This window comes from Pieris brassicae, chromosome 7, assembly GCF_905147105.1.
Source record: "Pieris brassicae chromosome 7, ilPieBrab1.1, whole genome shotgun sequence".
NCBI lineage: Eukaryota > Metazoa > Arthropoda > Insecta > Lepidoptera > Pieridae > Pieris > Pieris brassicae.
In genome coordinates this window covers 65,957-87,073 of record NC_059671.1, presented here as the reverse complement: position 1 = coordinate 87,073, position 21,117 = coordinate 65,957, and the positions used below count along the sequence as shown (strand labels likewise).

At 43.3% G+C, this 21,117-nt stretch overlaps 2 protein-coding genes across 5 annotated transcripts; one reads left to right on the top strand and one right to left on the bottom strand.

Moving 5' to 3' along the window:
- Positions 1 to 3,174: 3,174 nt before the first annotated feature.
- On the top strand, positions 3,175 to 15,529 carry LOC123712612 (transient receptor potential-gamma protein-like). 4 transcript variants are annotated; one of them, XM_045665810.1, is made up of 18 exons: positions 3,175 to 3,313; positions 3,923 to 4,035; positions 4,148 to 4,190; positions 4,264 to 4,376; positions 4,828 to 5,196; positions 5,735 to 6,268; positions 6,491 to 6,725; positions 6,810 to 6,944; positions 9,526 to 9,665; positions 9,733 to 9,979; positions 10,086 to 10,218; positions 10,286 to 10,481; positions 10,773 to 10,964; positions 12,856 to 12,897; positions 12,988 to 13,162; positions 13,316 to 13,673; positions 14,033 to 14,351; positions 14,422 to 15,529. In XM_045665810.1, the coding sequence occupies exons 4-18, from the start codon at positions 4,278 to 4,280 to the stop codon at positions 14,596 to 14,598; spliced, it is 3,351 nt and encodes a 1,116-aa protein (XP_045521766.1). In that variant the 5' UTR covers positions 3,175 to 3,313; positions 3,923 to 4,035; positions 4,148 to 4,190; positions 4,264 to 4,277; the 3' UTR covers positions 14,599 to 15,529. The 4 variants fall into 4 exon arrangements, with proteins under 4 accessions (XP_045521766.1, XP_045521765.1, XP_045521768.1 ...); XM_045665809.1 differs by having other exon boundaries at positions 12,988 to 13,171; XM_045665811.1 differs by lacking the exons at positions 3,175 to 3,313; positions 3,923 to 4,035; positions 4,148 to 4,190; positions 4,264 to 4,376 and adding an exon at positions 4,493 to 4,515 and having other exon boundaries at positions 12,988 to 13,171.
- LOC123712614 (caseinolytic peptidase B protein homolog) lies at positions 13,795 to 20,309 on the bottom strand. The gene is made up of 5 exons (XM_045665813.1): positions 20,209 to 20,309; positions 19,798 to 20,072; positions 19,666 to 19,717; positions 15,772 to 16,862; positions 13,795 to 15,656 (listed from the first exon to the last, which is right to left on the bottom strand). Exons 2-5 carry the CDS (start codon positions 20,003 to 20,005, stop codon positions 15,187 to 15,189), a joined length of 1,821 nt encoding a protein of 606 aa, XP_045521769.1. The 5' UTR covers positions 20,006 to 20,072; positions 20,209 to 20,309; the 3' UTR covers positions 13,795 to 15,186.
- Positions 20,310 to 21,117: the final 808 nt, after the last annotated feature.

Below are 21,117 nucleotides of genomic sequence, written 5' to 3'. Positions count from 1 at the left end.
ATTATTATAAAGTAATAATTTGAGTATTTTACGATATAGAAAATCAGTTAGTTTAGTCGCATATACAATTAAATTGTTATACCAAGGAAAGTAACGGTGGAAACGAATTAACAAATTCTGGTGAAATAAAGGTAGCACGATAATGACAGCCATTGCAGGAAAGGCTGGATTGAATCGCGACTCGTAGGGTGAACGACCGTGGCACGCGAGCTTTTTCACGTGCTACGATTAGCTTCCATGTAGGTTAGCGGAGCACAGGACCGTCCCGCCTCCTCCACCTCCTCCTCCGCCACCACACCACCTACGTACCGTCCTTTAGAAGCTCGTTACTCGCTTCGACGGCCATTTGGCCAACTCGCTCACAATTATATACTATAGTATTTATACCTACTGAAAGTACTGATTAGTCTACATGTATACTACATTGTGTTACCCAAATACACATTTATGTTTTAGAAGATCTGGCGTAAGGCTTAAAAAGTAGAGTAAGAGAGCAAGATCGCTATATCACCTGTTACGACATTGCTGAAGAACAGTTTTGAACCATTAAAAAAAAGAGGTCGGTTTTTGAGTGTTGCATGAGGTCACTGAAAGCAAGAAATAAACCCAAAGAACTGGACAATTGTTTGAATTTTAACGAACTGTCATATATTATATACTGTAATTAAATAAAAAAATAATTAAAAAATGTTGTTCCGAGTTTTTTCTATAGAATTCGAAAAATAGTTACCCAAAATGGTGAATGAGAAACTTCTTCCTCGCCACTTGGTAATGGTGGACGTTAATACGTCTTTTAATAGTTCAATATGAACTGAATTATTGTGTACCTGTAGCTTCATTTACTAAGTCTAAGTCATTGTGCTACAGAAATTGCGCTTAGTCCATTTCTGTCATTTTACTAAGAATGATAGCTGATTTTTTGAAAGCAGTCTGCCTGTGTCAGATATGTACTCGTTTTCAAGGCCAGCAGTGCGTTGCCTACTTACTCACTTTATTGTCTTTATATATATATATTAAAAGTAAACTCACAAATACAAAACATACATATGTTATACATATGTAATTATGTAAACATAACAGTTTGGACGAACATAACGTTTTAACGATAATAACAAATTTACGTAAAGTTGGGTGATGCGCATTTTATTATTCGTCACAAATATACGACGATTTTATCACCTATTTCAGAATGAGGTACCTACAGATAAACCATTGCCGTTAACAGCTGTAGGTGTCTGTTACTGACTCTATTCCATTAGAACAAGTCGACTGAGACGAGCATTATTGAAATGAATAGCTAGACAGCTCGTGACTATTTTGCGCAAGCCAGAAATCTGCGCTCTATCTGGATGACGGCGCCTTCTAGTAAACTTGAAATCAAAGAGAGCCATTAAATAACGCTGTTCAATTGTAATGTTTTAAACAACCGTTTATCTTTGTGCTCTGTTAGCACGGGGCACCTACAAATATGAAACGTAGTATAGTAAGTATTACGGATACAGCTTTTAGTAACGAACTTGGAAAATGCATGTTTTATAGTACAAAGGCGCAATTAACAATCTTATTTTAATTACGGATATAATTGAAGGCAAGATTGTAAAAAAATCCCGTTTTCAAATCTGGGTCATAATACCTTTGCACGCCACGCGCGCGTTGCCGACTGTGCATCGTTGTTTCAAGTTCATTAAAATAAAAATTGATCCGCAAAAGTTGAGTCGAAGGTTTGCGTAAGCTACCAAGTAACTGTAACCTAGTATGAAAAAATATCTCATGGAAATGTACATACCTCTGAGAACAAGCTGTGTAATTCCAGAAGTTGCATCAGGCGAGTCTAATCGCATATCAAAGTAAAATAAAAATCGTTCCTCTTTATGTTTGATAGGTATAGATAATCTTGTCTGTTAATCGTACGATATATAAAGGCGTGGTAGGCGATTGCGTTAGGTATGTTAGTGTAGAAGTACCTACATGCCGATATAATATATACATAACATTTTTGTATAATCGATACCTCAAGTGGTCATAGAGTCCAGTTGCCACAATTATTACTTAAGCAGACTAACTCATTACATGTTATATCAAATCTAAGCTTAATAATACATTTTTATTTATGTAAACAATTCGTTAGCCTAACGATTCGTCATATTATTAACGGACGTATTTTTAGTTGTTGACTCCTGTGTTTCCGGCGACATGTGCCGGCCCCGCTCGCTTGCCACTCACCACTTGCCATCGGGAGCCAGCTGCGTATCGTCCAGTTGTTATTCCAGCAGTGCTATCGCTTTCAACGAATTACATTAAACTGAAAAACATATGATGGACCATTTTAATATGCAAACCTTGTAGTCACGCGATTTGTTTCTAAGCATTATTTGTTCTCCTATAAAAGCATAGTTTTTCAAACATCTAACGAGTCGCCAACTAGTGCATATATAACCCAATCGATCCTCGAAAACATTGACACGTCTAAGCAGGGCAGAAATAGCTTCTGCAATACGACCCCGCCTTTCAATAACCTTTATTGACGTCTCTATTAGAAACTAAACGATATAACTGCTGTTTTATCTAAACGATATAGTAATGCTGTGCTTCCTTCAGTAATTACATATAAATTATTATTTTGTTCTTAAGTCTTAAGAATCTTTGGCCATTTACCCCTGCCGAAACACTAACATCATTACAGTAGACACGATTTCCTGAATGTGAAACAAGCACAGTATTATTGCTTATGATAGAGATTTCTTGGGAACGCCATAATTCAGCGAGTAGCAATGAAATAAGTGTAGAGGCGTATGGCTCGTCAGCTGCGCCATTTTCATGAGCGGTGTATCTCGCGCGGCCGATATCTATCGATACTCACTTGTTTGTAAAACTTTTCAGTTATTTTTATACCTATATACTGAGTCTTGTGTCAAAAGTCGGTTAAAATGTTAAATGAAAAGCGTTTCGTTTCTAAATAAATTAATGTTACATGTTTATAAAAAGAGTCGAATATATAAGGCATAGTGGAAATGGATGCAGAGTACAACACTTACCAAGTAACGTTAATAAATGTTTAAACCTAATGATAAATTTAAAAATTCGAGCAGCGTGCATTACGTTATCGATATCGTCACGCCGCCCTAGCATAGGGCGGCGGCGGAGGGCGGTAGAGCGCGGCGAGGGCGGCAGTGCGCGGCGAGCGCGGCGCGTTGTAGTCGTTGTTTGTGCGCCGCGCTTCAGCCAACAACCACGTGCACCGCGTCCACTTTTCCTACCGAGTCCACATATTATTTTGTACCACGCAAGTCCCCACCGATGTAATCTGCACTCGGTGAGTTAAGACGTCTTATTCCTATTCCTTAACGTGAGACCAAAAACAAGAAAAGGTTGACTGTTCAAATCTTTATGAAAATACGATACAAAAAATTCAATATTAAATTATCACAAATACGTATATAATGTGAAAGTAATGACCCGTATCTAAATCTGGGATCTCCGTGCGACAGTTTTGAAAATGATGAAATTACATTATAGCTAAGAAGTATCTGTTGTATGCACGTTTGTTTGGACTCTTGTGAGTCATTGAGTTCAATGCGATCGTAAGTCATAAAAAGTCTTGTTCCGCGCTGGGCATCTGCTTTTTACGAATTCTAGCACTTCCGTCTATTATCTAGTATAATATGAATTAGATATATAATAATAGGTAAGTAGTACTCAATAATTTCATTTTATTTACACTTTATTGCACAATAATTAAATAATAATATTAACGATGGAATAAAAAAATAATGGTGCATCGTCCGGCCTCACCGCCACTGAGCGATCTCGTCCAGGCAAGCCTAAGATATAATTAAGAAATTTGTTTACAATAAAAATTTGATGACTTAATAATTGTAATGTTACGTATCACATGGCTCGAGAGTTTATGTATGTGACGCAGATTCTTCGGCTGAAGGCGGAGACGGAGCGCTGTCGGACCAGATTCCACACACGCTGGAGGCGCTGCGCCGGCACTCGCGGCAAATCGCCGCGCGACGCGTGCGCCGCGTACAGGTTCACCGCTAGCTTTTTTTTAAAGAACCGGAACCGATCTCGATAATCGATTTAATTTATAAAAAAATAGTGTAAACATCCGAGTGACGATAGTACGCTTGGGCCGTTTCAGTTCTCGGACCGGTCGCAGGATGGCGCGCGCGGCGACGGGGTCGGTGAGTGCGGGGAGGGGCGCGCGAGGCTTGGGCGGGCGCAGCGCAGTGAGTGAGTGACGCTTTGTCTGTGCAGAGAGCGGCTCCGAGATGTCGGCCGGTAGCGGAGAGCGGCGGCCCTCCACGTGCCGCGTGGAACTGGGCACCTTGCTGGCGCCCGGGCCGCGTCCTCTTGACACCAAGGTCAAGGTAGGGTGTGATTGCAGATCCCGCTGTTGCCTAGTCGGAATCTGGCGAATTTAGAGCGGGCCTTGCACCTTCGCCGCCTTTCGCTGGCATTCAGAACTATATCTGTGTAATAAGTATATTCATGGATCGAATTCATCAAGTATGCAAAATACTATTTCAATCATTTTATCTAGTAATTTCGTAGGAGATTTGTATTTTATTATGTCATCTAAAATGCATTTCGCGCACTCGCCCAGGTTACCCATGAGAGCTGGACCACCGTCGGCCTAGCTGCATGTTGTCGGAATGCGTCTATTTTTGTAATATAAATAACGAAAAATAACAACAGGCCGGTTCATTACCGCCTCTTGTTTATCAAATCTATCGGGCATTATAAATAGAGCTTAAACTGCCCTATTAAATGTTGATATGTATCTCGATTTTAACGAGTTTCGGGCGTTCGTCGCGACAGAGGCACAGCATCCATGGCATGACGGAGGAGGACAACGTGGTGCGGCCGCACCAGGAGATGGCCGTGCTATCGTTGGAGGAGAAGAAGTACCTGCTTGGGGTGGAGCGCGGCGACGTGGCCGGGACTCGCCGCGTGCTACAGCGCGCGCGCGACACCGGACACATCAACGTGGACTGCGTCGATCCACTGGGCCGTAGTGCGCTGCTCATGGCCATCGACAACGAAAACCTCGAGATGGTCGAACTACTGCTCGAGTTCGGTGTAGAGACGCGCGACGCGTTGCTGCACGCAATCTCAGAGGAGTTCGTCGAGGCTGTCGAGGCGCTGCTCGATCACGAGGAACGTACACGCAAGGAAGGCGAGCCGCACGTGAGTTTTGTGTGTTCATAATCGAGAATCGAAGCCATTCATTTGGGCACTTATCTAGTACATCTGGGACACCAAAGGTGTCTTTTCCATAAAAACTAAGTCAGCCTAATTGCACTGATTCTACTATACCTACTTGAGTGAGAATGTCAAATTGTGTTTACGATTTGATACGACGAAAGAATGTATACTTTTCATGAAAAATTGATGAATTGGATGAATTTCGTCACTACACACCTACAGCACAGGAATGTCCTAGTTTGAGGACTAAAATCTGCACAAAATGCAATATTACATACATTTACAATCAAAATAAACATTTGTAAACAAGAATAAAGTTACAGTAATAATGAAAATTATAACGAAGTATATTTGATGTTATACATCTATTAAGCGACGAGTCAGAGGTCGACAGTCAGTTATCATCGAGAAATTGACACGGTAGCACCACTAGTACATATTCTACTTATTAATTTCGAAGTTTGGCATATGCTATCCATGTAATCAGCTTTTTGTTTACTATTATCGTTACGCACCACAGAGTTGGGAGGCCCTCCCGCCGGAGACGGCGACGTTCACGTCGGACATAACGCCACTGACGCTGGCGGCGCATCGCGACAGTTACGAGATCATCAAGCTGCTACTGGACCGCGGCGCGCGTCTTCCGGCGCCACACGACGTGCGCTGCGGATGCGATGAGTGCGTGCGATCGCGGCGCGAAGATTCGCTGCGCCATTCTCGCTCGCGGATCAACGCTTATCGCGCACTCGCTTCGCCGTCGCTCATCGCACTCTCGTCCAAGGACCCGATCCTCACCGCGTTCGAGCTCTCGTGGGAGCTGCGGCGGCTATCGGCGCTGGAGCACGAGTTCAAGACCGAATACCAGGAACTCCGCGGTCAGTGCCAGGAGTTCGCCACGGCCTTGTTGGACCACACGCGCACCTCACACGAACTCCAAGTGCTGTTAAACCACGAGAAGGGTTGCCCGCAGCCGCCGCCACTGCTCGAGCCAGGTGCTCCAGAGCGAATGCGACTGTCGCGGCTTAAACTCGCCATCAAACTGCGTCAGAAAAAGGTGAGATGTGTAAACGAACGAGCAATGTTAGCATAGTGGCCTAACCTAGTTGTATTATGGGGACTCTCATCCCTGGGGTCGTAGGCTAATAGATAGAGATCATGAAACAAATATAAAAATCTAGGGCCCGACCTAAAAGGTTGTAGCGCCAGTGGCTTGAATAACGAACCGTGCGTCGATTCGTCTTGAAAGCGATTCCTTACGCGAAGTGGTATTTTGCAGTTTGTGGCGCACCCTAACGTGCAGCAGCTGTTGGCTTCCATCTGGTACGAATCTGTGCCAGGTTTCCGCCGCAAAAACATGGTGCTGCAGGCCGCCGAGATGGTGCGCATCGGCGCCATGTTTCCGCTGTACTCGCTGGCCTACCTGGCTGCACCGCACTCCACGGCCGGCCGCATGCTACGCAAGCCCTTCATCAAGTTCCTTTGCCACTCCGCTAGCTACTTCATGTTTCTTTGTCAGTACTTCCACCATCATTACCTTTTTTTTCGACCACGTTAGGAACGGTAAGCAAAAAGCTAACTTATCGCGGTGGTTACAGTCTTACTGATTTTGGCGTCGCAGCGCATAGAGACGACAGCGGGCATCTTCGGAGGCGGGCCGGCGGAAACGCCCGTGTCCCGACGCGGCTCGCCGCCCACTCTCGTCGAGTGGCTCATCCTGGCCTGGGTTAGCGGTGAGCTTTACTTTCGAATCTAAACTATGATAACAAAAAGATTATATAATGTTCTAATTATATCAGTCAAGTGTTAAACCTAGACGTACAAGACATTAAAGAATGCAAGTAAATCGAGTTAAAGATCCACAGAAATAACCTTAATCTCTACACGTCAAGACGTCAAATATCTACACGAAATAAACTTTTTTAAGGATAAAAGCTTGCCGCTCGGGACACTGATAAAATTAGAAAAAATCGATTTTAATATGATAGATAAGAGTCACAGTAAATGAAATCATTGAATCACACGCACACATTACATTTTTCAACTCCATTCAGAGTAACAATTACATTATGAATTCAAATTGTATCTACCAGCTTACGAGAGCCGCACTTTTAAGTTAAGGTAGAATTGGCACCGAAACTAAAACATAATGAGAACTGTTCACCGAATTGCGTAATGGGCACTGTTACGGTGACTTAAAAGGTGAAAAGTGACTGGTTTCCCAAGACACATGTCTACTCGCTTAAGAACGCTCAAATTGGAGGCTGCTATTCGCAACTGGCTGTTTTCGGGCACCGCGATGCCAGGTGACACTCGACACCGCACTTGTAGCGAAGAACAGGGATTCGCGATATGCTATGTTAGGGCACCCAGACGACGAAATTATTTGCTGCTTCTCGAGCGAACGAAAAATTCAAGAGATTTATCGCCAAGTTTGTCAGCCAGGCCTGTCGTCAGTTTCAATCGGAACTACTTTTCAATAATATTCAATCAGAACTACCCTGCGTTCCAGGAGCGCATATTTAGTGCGTTAAAGTCAAGATGGCGCCTCGACGCCATTCGCTCGGCTCTGAATGGTTACAACCAAGAAGATTCGAATATTTATACTTTTATTCATTAAATAATGATACTAAATCCTGAAACAGTTAAAATAACAAACAAAATCGAATCGAAAATTAAATTATGATCCTTAGAAGTAATAGAAGGAATCTCAATTATTCACCAAGTAACAAAAATAATCAACGGTCAATTGACTCGCTTAGAACATTTCCTGATAATCCGAGCATTCCCCGACATATTACTTTATCTATCTCTTTGTTCATTCTTATCCTCCTCTATTCCTATATCCTCAATGGCCTCGCTGATAATCAGTGGTGTGGCTGGGCCGAGTGCCCATAATTTATTTAATCAATAACAAGTTACATTGTTTTAGCATGTCTGGGGAGACCTGTACTTCAGGGAACTCCGCTCTTCCAACGGTTTAATGAAATTGTTACCACAATATTAAAGAACTATAGAAAGCTGAGACGTATTCCTAAAATCAAGTCTATAACTGCGATAATGTTAGGGAAGGGATGGATGTGGAGAGTGCTAGTGTAAAAGAGTGTAAGTGCATTGAGAAAATTAAAAATGGTTGTATAATTCTAGAACAAGTACCTAAATCAGTTTCTTCATAGTTTTGGGCACAAAGCCACTTATAATAACTCAGGGTAAATAAACAGGATCCTATTAAGTTTCTTGTATAGCTGACTTGATAGGAAATAAAATGGGCGGTGTGAGAAGTTAGTTTTACATTGAGATATAATAAACACAAGGTCCTTCCTACGCCTTTTCAGTGTTCATGTTTTCTAAGGATACATACTGAGTGCAGCACTATTTTGAGAGCAAACTTATGGCGGCGCGAGGCGCCTAATGAAGCGCTTGTGCTAGATATAATATTGTTACGAGCTAGGGGATCGGATAGAAAATGCCGTATATTTATTCAAGGGTTTATTTCTTGATAAATCAATGAGGAATTTATGGGCACAAATTAATTGCAGAGATGCACTAATAACACACAAAAACACAGTCACTAATTACTTCACTTATGCACACTTCACACAGTACTTTATCACTTGTATTCACTTTATTCGCACTTAATCTTTTCGGTGTTCCTCTCGTGTTATCGCATTCAAAACTAAAGGTGACTCGCATTTCGGCTTCGCCCCCCCCCTGGGAATAATTCTAAACAATATTCGAGAACTCTCTAGGCGGGCAAGCCCGCCCTACTGAGTAGCGATTGCACAATTCTAGAACGTCCGCACTCTTTGTCTCTTTCGCACGTTGCTCCGTCCTTGTCGTACTGCGTTCTAGAGTGCTCAGTCTAGTTTCGAGAAAGTTCTGATCTTCTCTCTCTCTCTCGTATAATTTCGTCCTTGTCTCACACCTAGAAAGTTCGGTCTAGAATATTCCTTCATCAACGGGGTATACCTAGGCCTGAAAACGCCTGAAAACGGGTCTCCTGAAAACTGCACCAATCGACTACACATGTTCTGAAACTGACAGACTGAAAGGTTTCAGCTTCCTGAAAACTAGGGTAACATTATGGAAATTAAAATTTTCTAATATGTGATTGACCCTCTCCTGAAACGGTCAGAAATCAAATTACAGCCTGCTGAAAAGTTCTCTAAGTAGTGGAAAAACCTAGAAACATTGTAGTCGACCCGTCTTCGTAACAATATTATTATAATAAGACTTAACATTGTATATTTTTTATTATTCGAATAAAAGGCTATTATTATTATTATGCTTGATACCGGTCCGACGTCCGCGCAGGACTGATCTGGAGCGAAGTGAAGCAACTTTGGGACATGGGGCTGCGCGAGTACGTGCACGACATGTGGAACGTGATCGACTTCGTCACCAACTCACTGTACGTGGCCACCGTCGCACTGCGAGTCGTCTCACATTTCCAGGTGAGCGGAACGAAACGGAACCGGCTCCGATACCTGCGCCGACCGCTGATGTCCGTCTCATTTGTAGGTCCGGCGCGAGATGCACTTGGGCCTGCAGTGGAATCAGCCGCGTGAGAAGTGGGACGCGTGGGACCCGATGCTGCTATCTGAAGGCCTGTTTTCCGCCGCTAACATCTTCAGCAGCCTCAAGCTGGTGTACATCTTCAGCGTCAATCCCCATCTCGGCCCGCTCCAAGTTTCGCTCAGCCGGATGGTGCTCGATATACTCAAGTTCTTTGTGCTTGACATTCTCGTAATATTCGCCTTCTCATGTGGTTAGTGCTGACATTATCTTATATAATACCTTTGTTATACGTCCTTACTATAAACCACCAGGTCTGGGACCATTCACCATTGGAATCTGTAAGGAAATCTTTTCAGGCCTAAACCAACTGCTGTGGTATTACGCGGACATGGAGAAGAAGCGCTGTCCGTCGGCTGGCGCTCACGCTCCCACCAACTCGACTGCGCCTCAGGACCCCGATGCCTGCGTGGTTTGGAGAAGGTTCGCGAAGTAAGTGTGCGCGGGTACTGCGATACCGCAGTGTCTGCAGTGGTCTCATAAATGAGCGTGACGACAGCTTGTTCGAGACGATGCAGACGCTGTTCTGGGCGGCTTTCGGACTCGTGGACCTGGACTCGTTTGAGCTGGACGGTATCAAGATCTTCACGCGCTTCTGGGGCATGCTCATGTTCGGCACCTACGCTGTCATCAACGTTATCGTGCTGCTCAACCTGCTCATCGCCATGATGAATCACTCGTACCAGCTTATTTCCGTACGTAATTCTCGATGTGTTTTTGTATTATATTTCACCATTCTTACTGATAATAGAGTGGTGTATGTGAATTCAAGATGTCATGTGGAGTACATCCAAGTATAGTTTCAGATACTTACAAAAATTTCGTAGGTACTATATGCTACGCCTTCTTAGTGTACATTGTGCTACCTAAATGAGTGTTAGTAAATTGTTATTTAGTCTATCAAAATGCTCCCAAAACTAAAGTCAAAATATAAATTTATATTATTAGAACTAGCCACATTTTATACATATTGCCAATAACTACAGGAGCGTGCGGACGTAGAGTGGAAATTCGCTCGTAGCAAATTGTGGATCAGCTATTTTGAGGAAGGAGGCACCGCCCCTCCGCCTTTCAACGTCCTTCCGTCGCCCAAGTCCGCGCTGTACGCTTGGCGCTGGCTGCAGCGACGTCTCTGCGGCCACGCGCGGGCCAAGCGCGAGCACATGCGCACTATACGAGTACGTCACAATAATAATTTATTTACTAATATATGGTGGTAAAAATTTCGCATATTCATACACACGCCAGACACAAAGGCGTGGAAATGTAATTAAAAAATAGAATTTTACTTTATCAATCATATCATTATTATATACGTCATCACAAATTTAAAATATATTATCACATTATCAAATTAATATTCATTGTAACATTTTAATACAACGAATCATTATAACAATATTTGTGTATAAAGTGATTTTCCTATACAATTGCGGATCAATTAAATCTGTTACGCCGTTTTGTCACAATAATGTGTTTTCGTTATTTAGTACAAACAACATTTTGTATGTATTAAAAATACAATGGATAGTGCCCATTGACAATTTTCACAAGAGACGTTGACGTTTTGTCTTATGCTTTTGTGCGAAAAGTGAGGAAAATGTTTATGTATATCTATAGTAGTCTCAGTCGATTTGTAGCTGTGACTGAAATTGGTAATGTAATTTGTCCACGCGCAAGTGCCGATTCCTAAGAAGCTGTGATTTGAAAAAACCCAATATGAATTAATAAGTGATATGATAATAGTGACAGAAGCTTAAGAACCTAGGCGTAGCAACACTACTAAACGATGGGTATAAAAAAATATGAATTAATATTTGCTAACAACAAATTGAATTTTCTTACACATCACTTAAAGGTAATCGCGAAATGAATTAAGTAAGTTTCTTACCAAAACCTTATTATTGTATTTGTTCGAAAAGTGAATTTATTCGAGAGACGATTACGTTTAATCTAATAAGAACTCGTACGTCATAAAATAAGAATTTCTATACACAAAATAATCTTGCAACATAAAGTAAATTATGAAACAAATTTTGAACAATGCACAAAATTATTTGATATCGCCGCCAGATAAGCGTGTCGCGCGCAGTGCACCGCTTCGAGCTCGCATTTCACATCTAGGAATGAAAGATCACAAAATCAAATGATGCTTAATATACGTACGGTTTTTACAATAAGTTTAATAACGTTAGAAACCCCAACTTATTCCAACGAATGAATTTGTTACAAAGATACATTTATGCTATTTATGCATAGGCTACACTGCACACATTAGGTATAGTTGAGATTTATTGAAATATTTATAGGTCACCTCTAAACATCTAAAAAGTAAGTGATTTCGATGAGACCAATTTTATATCAATTTGTTTGTATCAGAAAGTCAGTGTTATTCACTAAAATACTCCCTCGTTCACCAGGTTTAGCTTAAAGTAAATTAATCAACCAAGCTTTTTCGAAATTTGCTCCGGTTCAAACAATTTGGTTTGAACAAATTATAGTTAATTAATATTTATTTATTTCTCAATTTGAGTGGTTAACTATATGAATAAAGTTATTTTGAGTTTGAGATACAATTAACAAAAATATTTAAATAAAAATCCCAGTGAAACAAAGCCGTGACTATCAAAAAGTTGACGAACGGTCGAGTTCCAATATTTTGGATCACCCTCATCAAAATTGATTAAACTAAAATTATGTGTTTCGATCATTCGTTGTAACCAATAAATTGCTGTAGATTTATTAAAATCATTATTTGTTTTCTTTTTGAATTTTTGTGTATCAGAATGTACTCACGAAGTTAGATTTTGATTCCATTATTAAATACAGTTGTGGTACATACTTACATGTAACAAATTCATGAACGTAACTTAACTGTCGCCGTAACTAAAACACTTAATATTTCAATATTATGACTTTGTAGTCTATAATATTTCCATGTGTTAAACGACACTTTCCTTCATATTAATCACTATTTCTAAGTAATAATCGATTTATCGTACTTTGTCCCCCCGCGACACCTGGTCTCTGGTCTTGTCTGCGCTTAATCCACCCTTTCGTTCCTTTCAGAGGAAAGCCAAGCAGACGACCGAACGCGAGTTCAGATACCAGGTGAGAAACTCTTCATAAAGCCTTCCTAGACGTTTGAATTCGATTGGATGCAGGACGCCGACCGGAAAATAAAAATTGTCTCGTCTGTAGGCGATCATGCGCAACTTGGTGCGGCGCTACGTGACGGTGCAGCAGCGGCGCGCCGAATGCGGCGGCGTCACCGAGGACGACGTCAACGAGATCAAGCAGGACGTGAGCGCCTTCCGCTGCGAGCTCGTCGAAATCCTGCGCAACTCCGGAATGAACACGTCCACCGCCAACGCCGGTGCGCCAGGTGCTCTTCGCTTCTCTTCCTCTTTCCGCTCCTCGACGCCTGTCGCCACAAAACTCTCCGATCTTCGCTCTTTCTCGACATCTTTTCTCGCCGACCGACCGCCGACGCGACCCGTCGCTGAACTTTGGCATCTATCGTTCGCAGGAGGCGGAGGCGGTAAAAAGAACCGGCAGAAGGAGCGTCGGCTGATGAAAGGTTTCAACATAGCTGGGGGTTCGCTAGCTCCGGTGGACGAGTTCTTCGCTTCGCTACACCACGACCACGGCGGGGCGCACGGTGGCGGTCATCACGGCTCGCTGTCGGCTCTGCTCGGCGGGCGCCTACGCACGAGCCAGTCCAGTCTGTCCGACGGCCCGGGAGGGCCCGCTCCGCGGAAGCCACCGCACCACAAACGCCGCTGGGGGACCATCATCGAGGCGGCGCGGGCCGCGCGAGTGTCTCGTCTCATCGGTCGGTCGCGTTCCGAGGACTCCGTCTGCGACCACGCCGGACCCTCACCGAGGTAACGCGCGGGCACTCGAAATCTACTTTTTCTTTCGATATTCTTGAAAGAAATATTTTGTTTACTGAAAAAGTTTCAGTACAACTCTCACATTCTGAATCATAAGAAAAAAACAACAATCATTATTATATAATTTTATTTCATCGATTTTGCATTAATTAACAATAAATCCCTGGATTAGAACCAGTAGATCTTTTGGCCCAGCACCGGCACCGAGCTGTGCCTTAGGGCTTTATAATTTGTTGCACTCTGAACTTGCCGAGCGATCACATTAGCAATTTCGAATATTTGTGTAGTTCACTATTGACAACCTACGCGGTATACGTATTTTTCTTACATCGTCCGACGACCAATTCCAGCGGCAGCGAGAGGTCCGACTCGGGCAGCGACTCGCAGCGAAGTCCCGAACGGGCGCCCCGCGGCAGGCCGTCGCATCCGTTGAGCGCTCTGGCGGCGCTGAAGTGCAAACGCAAAAAGTTCGGCGACTCGCGGCGCCAGGCCGACGGCGGGGCGGAGGCGCTCCAGCGCGCCAGCTCGGTCCCGGCGCGAGCGCCCCCCGCCCCTCGCGCCGCGCCTCCCGTTCCTCGCGCCCCGCGACCGGCCGCGCCCGACGAGGCCGCGACGAAGGGAGGCAGCCGGGAGCCGCTGCTCGCCAGCCTCGAGGACGACGCTCTCAAGGTGACGACGAAGATCCGCCGGCGGCGGCGCCACGCGATCGTTCCTCGTGACCGAAAGTCGACTCTTGCAGGAGAAGTGCGGGCAGTGCGGGTACGAGAGCGGCGGCGGCGAGTCGGCTAGGGCGAACGGAGCGAGCGAAGCGGAAGTGGGGACGGAAGCGTGCGGACGCTGCGCGGCGTTGGCTCGCCTCGCCGGCGTCACGCCGCTGCACGGCCACGCGCCGCATCACTCCGCCGGATGGCTCTGATCGCCGCCGCGCACGAGCACCTACAGTTGTATCTGCGCGTCGCGACGTCGACTTCGGGATACAATTCAGAGATGTGAAATCAAAGATCGGATTCGGTTTATTTTAAAGTGCCGAGAGTAGAAATGTCACATTTTAGACAATAAGGTTAAGCGTTCTCGAATTACGAGAAAAGTATGTGTTCCAGAGTGATTTCCGAAATATTTTAATTATAAAAGTAAGAATTGAAATTTGGAGTTTAACGTGCGCATGTTCGAGTTCGCGTTTCGCTGACAACTTTTCTAAGGAGCCGGTCGCATTCAGCCTCGTGCCTTCCGAGCAATCGCCGCCGTCGAAGCGACCGAACGTACGAATGCAACGGGAACGACTCGGGTGCGAGACGTTCAGTCGAGTAGAGTATTTAGGCACTTAGCGTTTAGCGTTTAGCACCTCTTGCGAACCTCGCAGCTGCGGATTCGTCGCTGGAGTCGAGTTATATTTTGTAAGACGTTGTTTATAGTTCCTTATACATTGTATTTGTAATAAAGCGAGCACCGCGAATCGGCCTTTCGTTCCGCTCCCGCGCCCCGTTCCCCGAGTCCCCTTTAGCGTTCAGAGGGCGTCCAGGTCGAGGCGGCGGTAGTCGCTGGCGGCCGGCGGACGCACGGCCAGCGCCAGGCGGCCGTCGGCCTCGAGCAGCAGCACGGCGGAGCCCTGCGCGAGAGCGCCGCGTTCCGCCGCCAGTGCGATCATGTTGACGACTCGGCGCTCCACCTCGTGCGTGATGGAGCGCGCGCCGTAGTGCACGTCGTAGCCGTCGGCCAGAGCGCCCAGCGCGCCGCCCTCCCATCGCAGCTCGAGCCCGTGGCGCACTCGCGCCTTGTCGGCCCACCGCGCCAGCTCGCGCTGCACCAGCGTGAGCAGCTCCTGGCGCGAGAAAGGCAGGAAGTACACGATCTCGTTGATGCGGCCGAGAAACTCGTCGCGGCCGAAGTGCCTCTTCAGGATGGGACGCACCACCTCGTCCTTGAACTGCCGCGACACCTCCGGGGAGCGCTCGGGGCCCTCGTCGGCCCGCACGGCTGCGAGAAAGCGTGAGATGAGAACTAACAATAAATGCTTGTCTGTGGGAAATGTGTGTGTGTTATTTCGCCTTTGTTTGTCGCACATTTGTATTAAAAAACTTAAAACAATTACGGGTGGTGGGCTCGCCCTGCGCGGCGCGGGCCCTCGTCCTCTGCGCGCGGAGCGCCTCCTGCTCGCGCCGCAGCTGCAGGCCGTACTGGGCGATCTCGTCCGCGGCCAGGTTCGACGTCATCACGAAGATGGCATTTTTGCACTCGATCAGCTTGCCCTTGCCGTCCGTGAGGCGACCCTCGTCGAAGAGCTGCAGCAGCACCGTGAGCACGTCGGGGTGGGCCTTGTCGACCTCGTCGAAGAGCACGACGGCGTCGGCGCGCCGAGCGAGCGCCCTCGTCAGCTGCCCGCCCTCCTCGTGGCCCACGTAGCCGGGCGGCGCGCCGATTAGCTTGGCCACCTCGTGCTTCTCTTGGTACTCCGACATGTCCAGCCGAATGAACGCCGCGGGGTCGTCCCTGTGCATATAACGCGCCAGCTGCTTGGCCAGCTCGGTCTTTCCGATGCCGGAGCTGCCGAGGAAAAGGAACACGAGAGGGTGGTCCTCGTCCGCCCAGCCGTTCTCCTTCCGCCGGACGGCGGCGGCGACCGTCTCGATGGCCGCCTGCTGACCCACGATGAACTGCTTGAGACGCTGCTCCAGCGGAAACCGGCGCCGCTCTTCGGCCGCGGCGGCGGCGGCGGCCTCCTCCCAGCGGCGCGCGTGCTCGACGATCACGTCGCGCGTCGGCGAAGGGTCTCGCGCGTAGTGCAGGGCGCGACGGCCGGCGTGGTCGCGCGCCGTGGGGTCGGCTCCGGCTTCTAACAGAGCCTCAGCGGACGCAGTAGAGTCCGACAGCGCGGCGTAGTGCAGGGCCGTCCACCCCAAAAAGGAGGCCCTCGCATTCATCGACCCGCAGAATTCGTCTTCTCTCCTCTGTAAGACCTCCAGAGGGTGCAGGCCCGTCGAAGCGGCGGTGGCCGATGCCCCGGCGTATTGTTCGCGTGAGTCGGGTTTGGCGCCCAGTTTCAGCAGCTCTTTGACGGCGGTCGAGTGGTCGTTGGCGGCGGCCACCATGAGCGCCGTCCAACCCAGTGAGTGCCGCCGATCCGCTGGACCTTCGTTACCTGCTCCGGCATTATATCCGCTGCCTTGTGCGGCCGCAACTTGCCTGTAAAGGATATATAGAGTTTTACTACTATGTTTGGCTTCTATGCGAATACGGTCCGCTAACTAAAGTAATTCTAGAAATTATAATGTGCCAGGACCGTACGGCGAGAAGCCAATTGAGAATAAAGCAAATAAAAGCAGACAAACATATCCTCAATGATGCCAGGATGTCCCGTTTTGCTCATTCAAGTTTTCTTAGTTCAACAATGCGATTGCCTATTCGTCAGAGTTATTTTCAGAGTGGCATACTTTACGTTAAATATACATTTAAAGCATTTCCCCGCACACGATTTTACGTCTTATGGGATTCTCGGAATAAGACACAATACCCTATCGTCTTAATATATATATATATATTTATTAATCATTTTAAACGTAAAGCTACTAGTGCTGTGATAATTGACACTCATTATTGTTAAACGTCTCCGTCAGGTTTTGATAGGAGCTTTCATTATGTCAGTTTTTAAACCCTTTGCAAAACAAAAGATACTACAAATCAACTTATAACTCGAAAATAATAAGTGACTATAGTAACAATTTATTCCTTCATATTGTACAAATTTAGTTTATACGTTAACTAGTTCATATAATACAAATGATTGCATTTTCTTTTCTTTAGAGACATGTCGGCAAAGAATGAAATATATGTTTTCCAATTGGACATTGCTTTATGGCGTCATCCTAACTAAATGAATACTGTTTTACTGCCTGAATTAGAATATTTTCAAATTATTCTTACATCTTATTATTTTAATATTATACATTTGAAAAATACCATTATTTTTATTGATTAGATTTCAGAAATCTTTTTGGCAACGTTTATTGGGTCATGGTTCGTACATGGCCTCAAAAATTTAAACAATGATAAGGTATCATGGAATATATCATTAGTTATATTTTACCTCTGTGCCTCTATTACATTATTTATATTATTTAAATTAGACTGAATCAATGAAAATAGACTGAAGACTGCAATAGTCAAGCAAAACAATATTGCAGGAACAAGAAACGCATACACCAATAACTTGCACATAACATAACATCAGCTAAATATACTTTAGTTACAAATTAATTGAACAAAGAAAACGCTTACGAAAGGGCGAAACGGCTTAATGTTATTAAACAACACAATGCAAAAGACTGGCGGAACAAAAAAGGCTTTAGAAGAACTAACATGCACTAAAGAATGGATGCCAAATCTACAATACAGTCTTACGTACAGGGAATACGCACAACGAAAAGAAAGGAGATTCTCGAAATAGCGACAGAATTCTACAAAAAATTATATATTATATATACCAGCGATCAAAGCATACCAACGAGCAAAGATCTTGACACTCTCACGAAACCATCCCGCCCATCATAGTTTCAGAATCAGAAAAAGCAATTATAACTCAAAAATATGGCAAAACACCAGGATCTGATCACATAACAAATGAAATGCTCAAAGAAACAATTACAGATACAGCCCCATAATTAACAGATTTATTCAATGAAATAATATCCACTGAAATTATACCTACAGATTGGACAAAATCAACAATAACCCTACTTTACAAAAAAGGTGACAAAGGTAAAATAAGCAACTACCCCACAGAATAACTATGAAGAAAACAAGCAAAAGAACAAGCAGGTTTCAGAAGCAAGTTCTCAACTGTAGACCACATCCATGTAGTGAAGCAAATTATACAGAAGTATCACGAATATAACAAATGGCATTCATTCACTATATAGTAAGGCATTTGGTACTCTAGAGCACTTTATTTGGTCACTAAAAAACCAAGGTGTCCACAAAAACTATATTACACTAATAAAAAAAGTGTACTCCGGCAGCACAGCAGAAATAAGACTAGAAAAATCTGGACCCATATTACAAATACATAGCTAGAGGTGTAAGGCAAGGAGATCCTATATCACCAAAACTTTTTACAGCAGTTCTTGGAATGATATTCAGAAACCTAGACTGGGAAAAAAAGGGAGTTTACATAAAACTGGAAACCATTAAGTCATTTGCGCTTCGCAGACGACGTATTTTCTAAAAACCCTAGGCAACTGGAAAGCATGTAACAAGCATTAGCGAAGGAGAGTGCTAAAGCAGGGCAATGAATATCTCAAAGACTAAAGTGATGACAAATTCAATTGAAGTGCCAATAACGTGAACAAAGATGAAGTTGAATATGTAAATGAGTATGTCTACTTAGGACATTTGATAGCTAATAAAGAATGCATGGGCAAAGAACTGGACCATTCTAGAAATAATGAAAAACCGGAACTTGAAATGTTTTACAAAAGAAAAGTATTTGATGCCTGTATATTACTGTGCCTGATATACGCATGTCAAACCTGGTCACTCACTGACAAACAAGAAAATAAACTAAGAGTATGTCAGAATAGTATCGAAAGGAGTGTTCTAGGTCTGAAATTGAAAGATAGGGTAAAACTAGAAGAAATAAAGGACATAACAAAGTTTAAAAATGCTGTTACTTCTAGTAAAAGATTGAAATGGACAGGACACATTATGAGAGAAGATAAAGATAAATGGACAAAGAAAGTGACGGTTTCTAGGTATAGATATCTTTCCATCATAAACACTAACATATTCTATATTGCTATATGTTTTAGATAAATTAAAGTGAGGATGAATAGTAATTGAAAATCTGACATTTGAATACTTTGGTAAAATCTCTTTGCTGTGTAGTGCCATTTCTATTTCTAGACTAGTATTGATTATATACTCATGTAAAAATACCTTTCTATCCATGAGGTACATTAATAAATTTATTTCATTAGAACTTTTCACTCACTTTTGAAGTTCAGGAATATTTCCAACTTGAGCCGCTTTAAAAAACTTTTTTTCTGAAAAAGTGCATGACATCAATATAATCATTGATTGGTTAAATAAATGATATTATCTTGAAAAAAAAATTCTCCTTTACCATTATATATGTGCGATCCAGCCAGTAAGGCTAAGCCAATGGAAGTAGCAGCATATGCATATTTCTTATGTTTGTTACATCTCTCATGTTTGCCGTTATGTAAAACGCTAGCAGTTATACTTCGCCGCAAAGGCACTGTCATTAATTTAAGAGGCCCTGGTGCTAGTCGCGTCAATTTTGCAGCTGAACATACTGTTATATGAGCCATTCTTAGAAGGTAATGGATTTTTTAAAAATCTAATAGGAATTACAGTCTTTGAAGTCCTGTACGAAACCTGAAAATTTTGAATCTAATGTGTAATTTAAACGCCATAATAATTTTACATTTTTGTAATTTTCTCTACTTTATTAGCATTTCACAAAGATATTTGTGTGAACACCATAATTAATTAAATTATTAGTAATTTGTACATATTGACTATTGCTATTATTTTCTATTCCTTCTTCTTTGAACTTCTTTATAGTTTGTACTTTACGTATTTTCTAATCACAGATTACTAAATAATAATAGGTTAGAATCCACTTTCAAGGTAGATAAGAATAAGATAGACACATCACTAAATATGAAACGAAGGTATATATCTCTCCCTCTTATTTATTTCCTAACGTCAGTTGGCTTAAAGGTCTCGTTACCAGGCCATAAAATTGTTTAAAAAAAAAACCTAACGTCAGTTCAGTTCATCTCTGAATAAAAAATGGTCACAAATTATCCATGCTTCATATTATGTTATCTTGAAGGAAATAATAATTAATAATAAAATTAAGCTTTTATTACTCCAATAGTGCGAACACGACGAAAACAGGTCACTGTCGAAATAATTAGTAACACCGTAAAATCGAAAAAAGCGAAACCTTTTAACATTATTTATTAGTGGCTATTAAACCTATACAAATTATTGTTTTTACATAGTTGTCTATTTGGTAAAGCCAGATTTGCTGCATAGCCTCGCTCAAGTCACCGATTTCACCATTCATAACTTAGCAAGGACTAAGCCCAAAATTGATTTGAGGGTCTAAATACAAATATATATGTATTTCTTAATTTAAGCATATTTTTTTCGTTATTCTGGTTGCGTGGAAAGCAAAGAGAAAATATCGTCTAAGCGTATTTCTTGCAACGTAGTGTAAATAAAAACATTTTTAAATAATAAAAATATAATTGTATGTAATCGATTTTGACATATGAAATTTTAAGTCTCGTTTCTGTATCTCTAACAAAGTCTTGAAAATACTAATCATTATTATTATTTACTTTTATAGTACAGTTTATCTTATTAATCTAACTTATAAAGTAAAACCACATAGATTGGGGCTAACTTT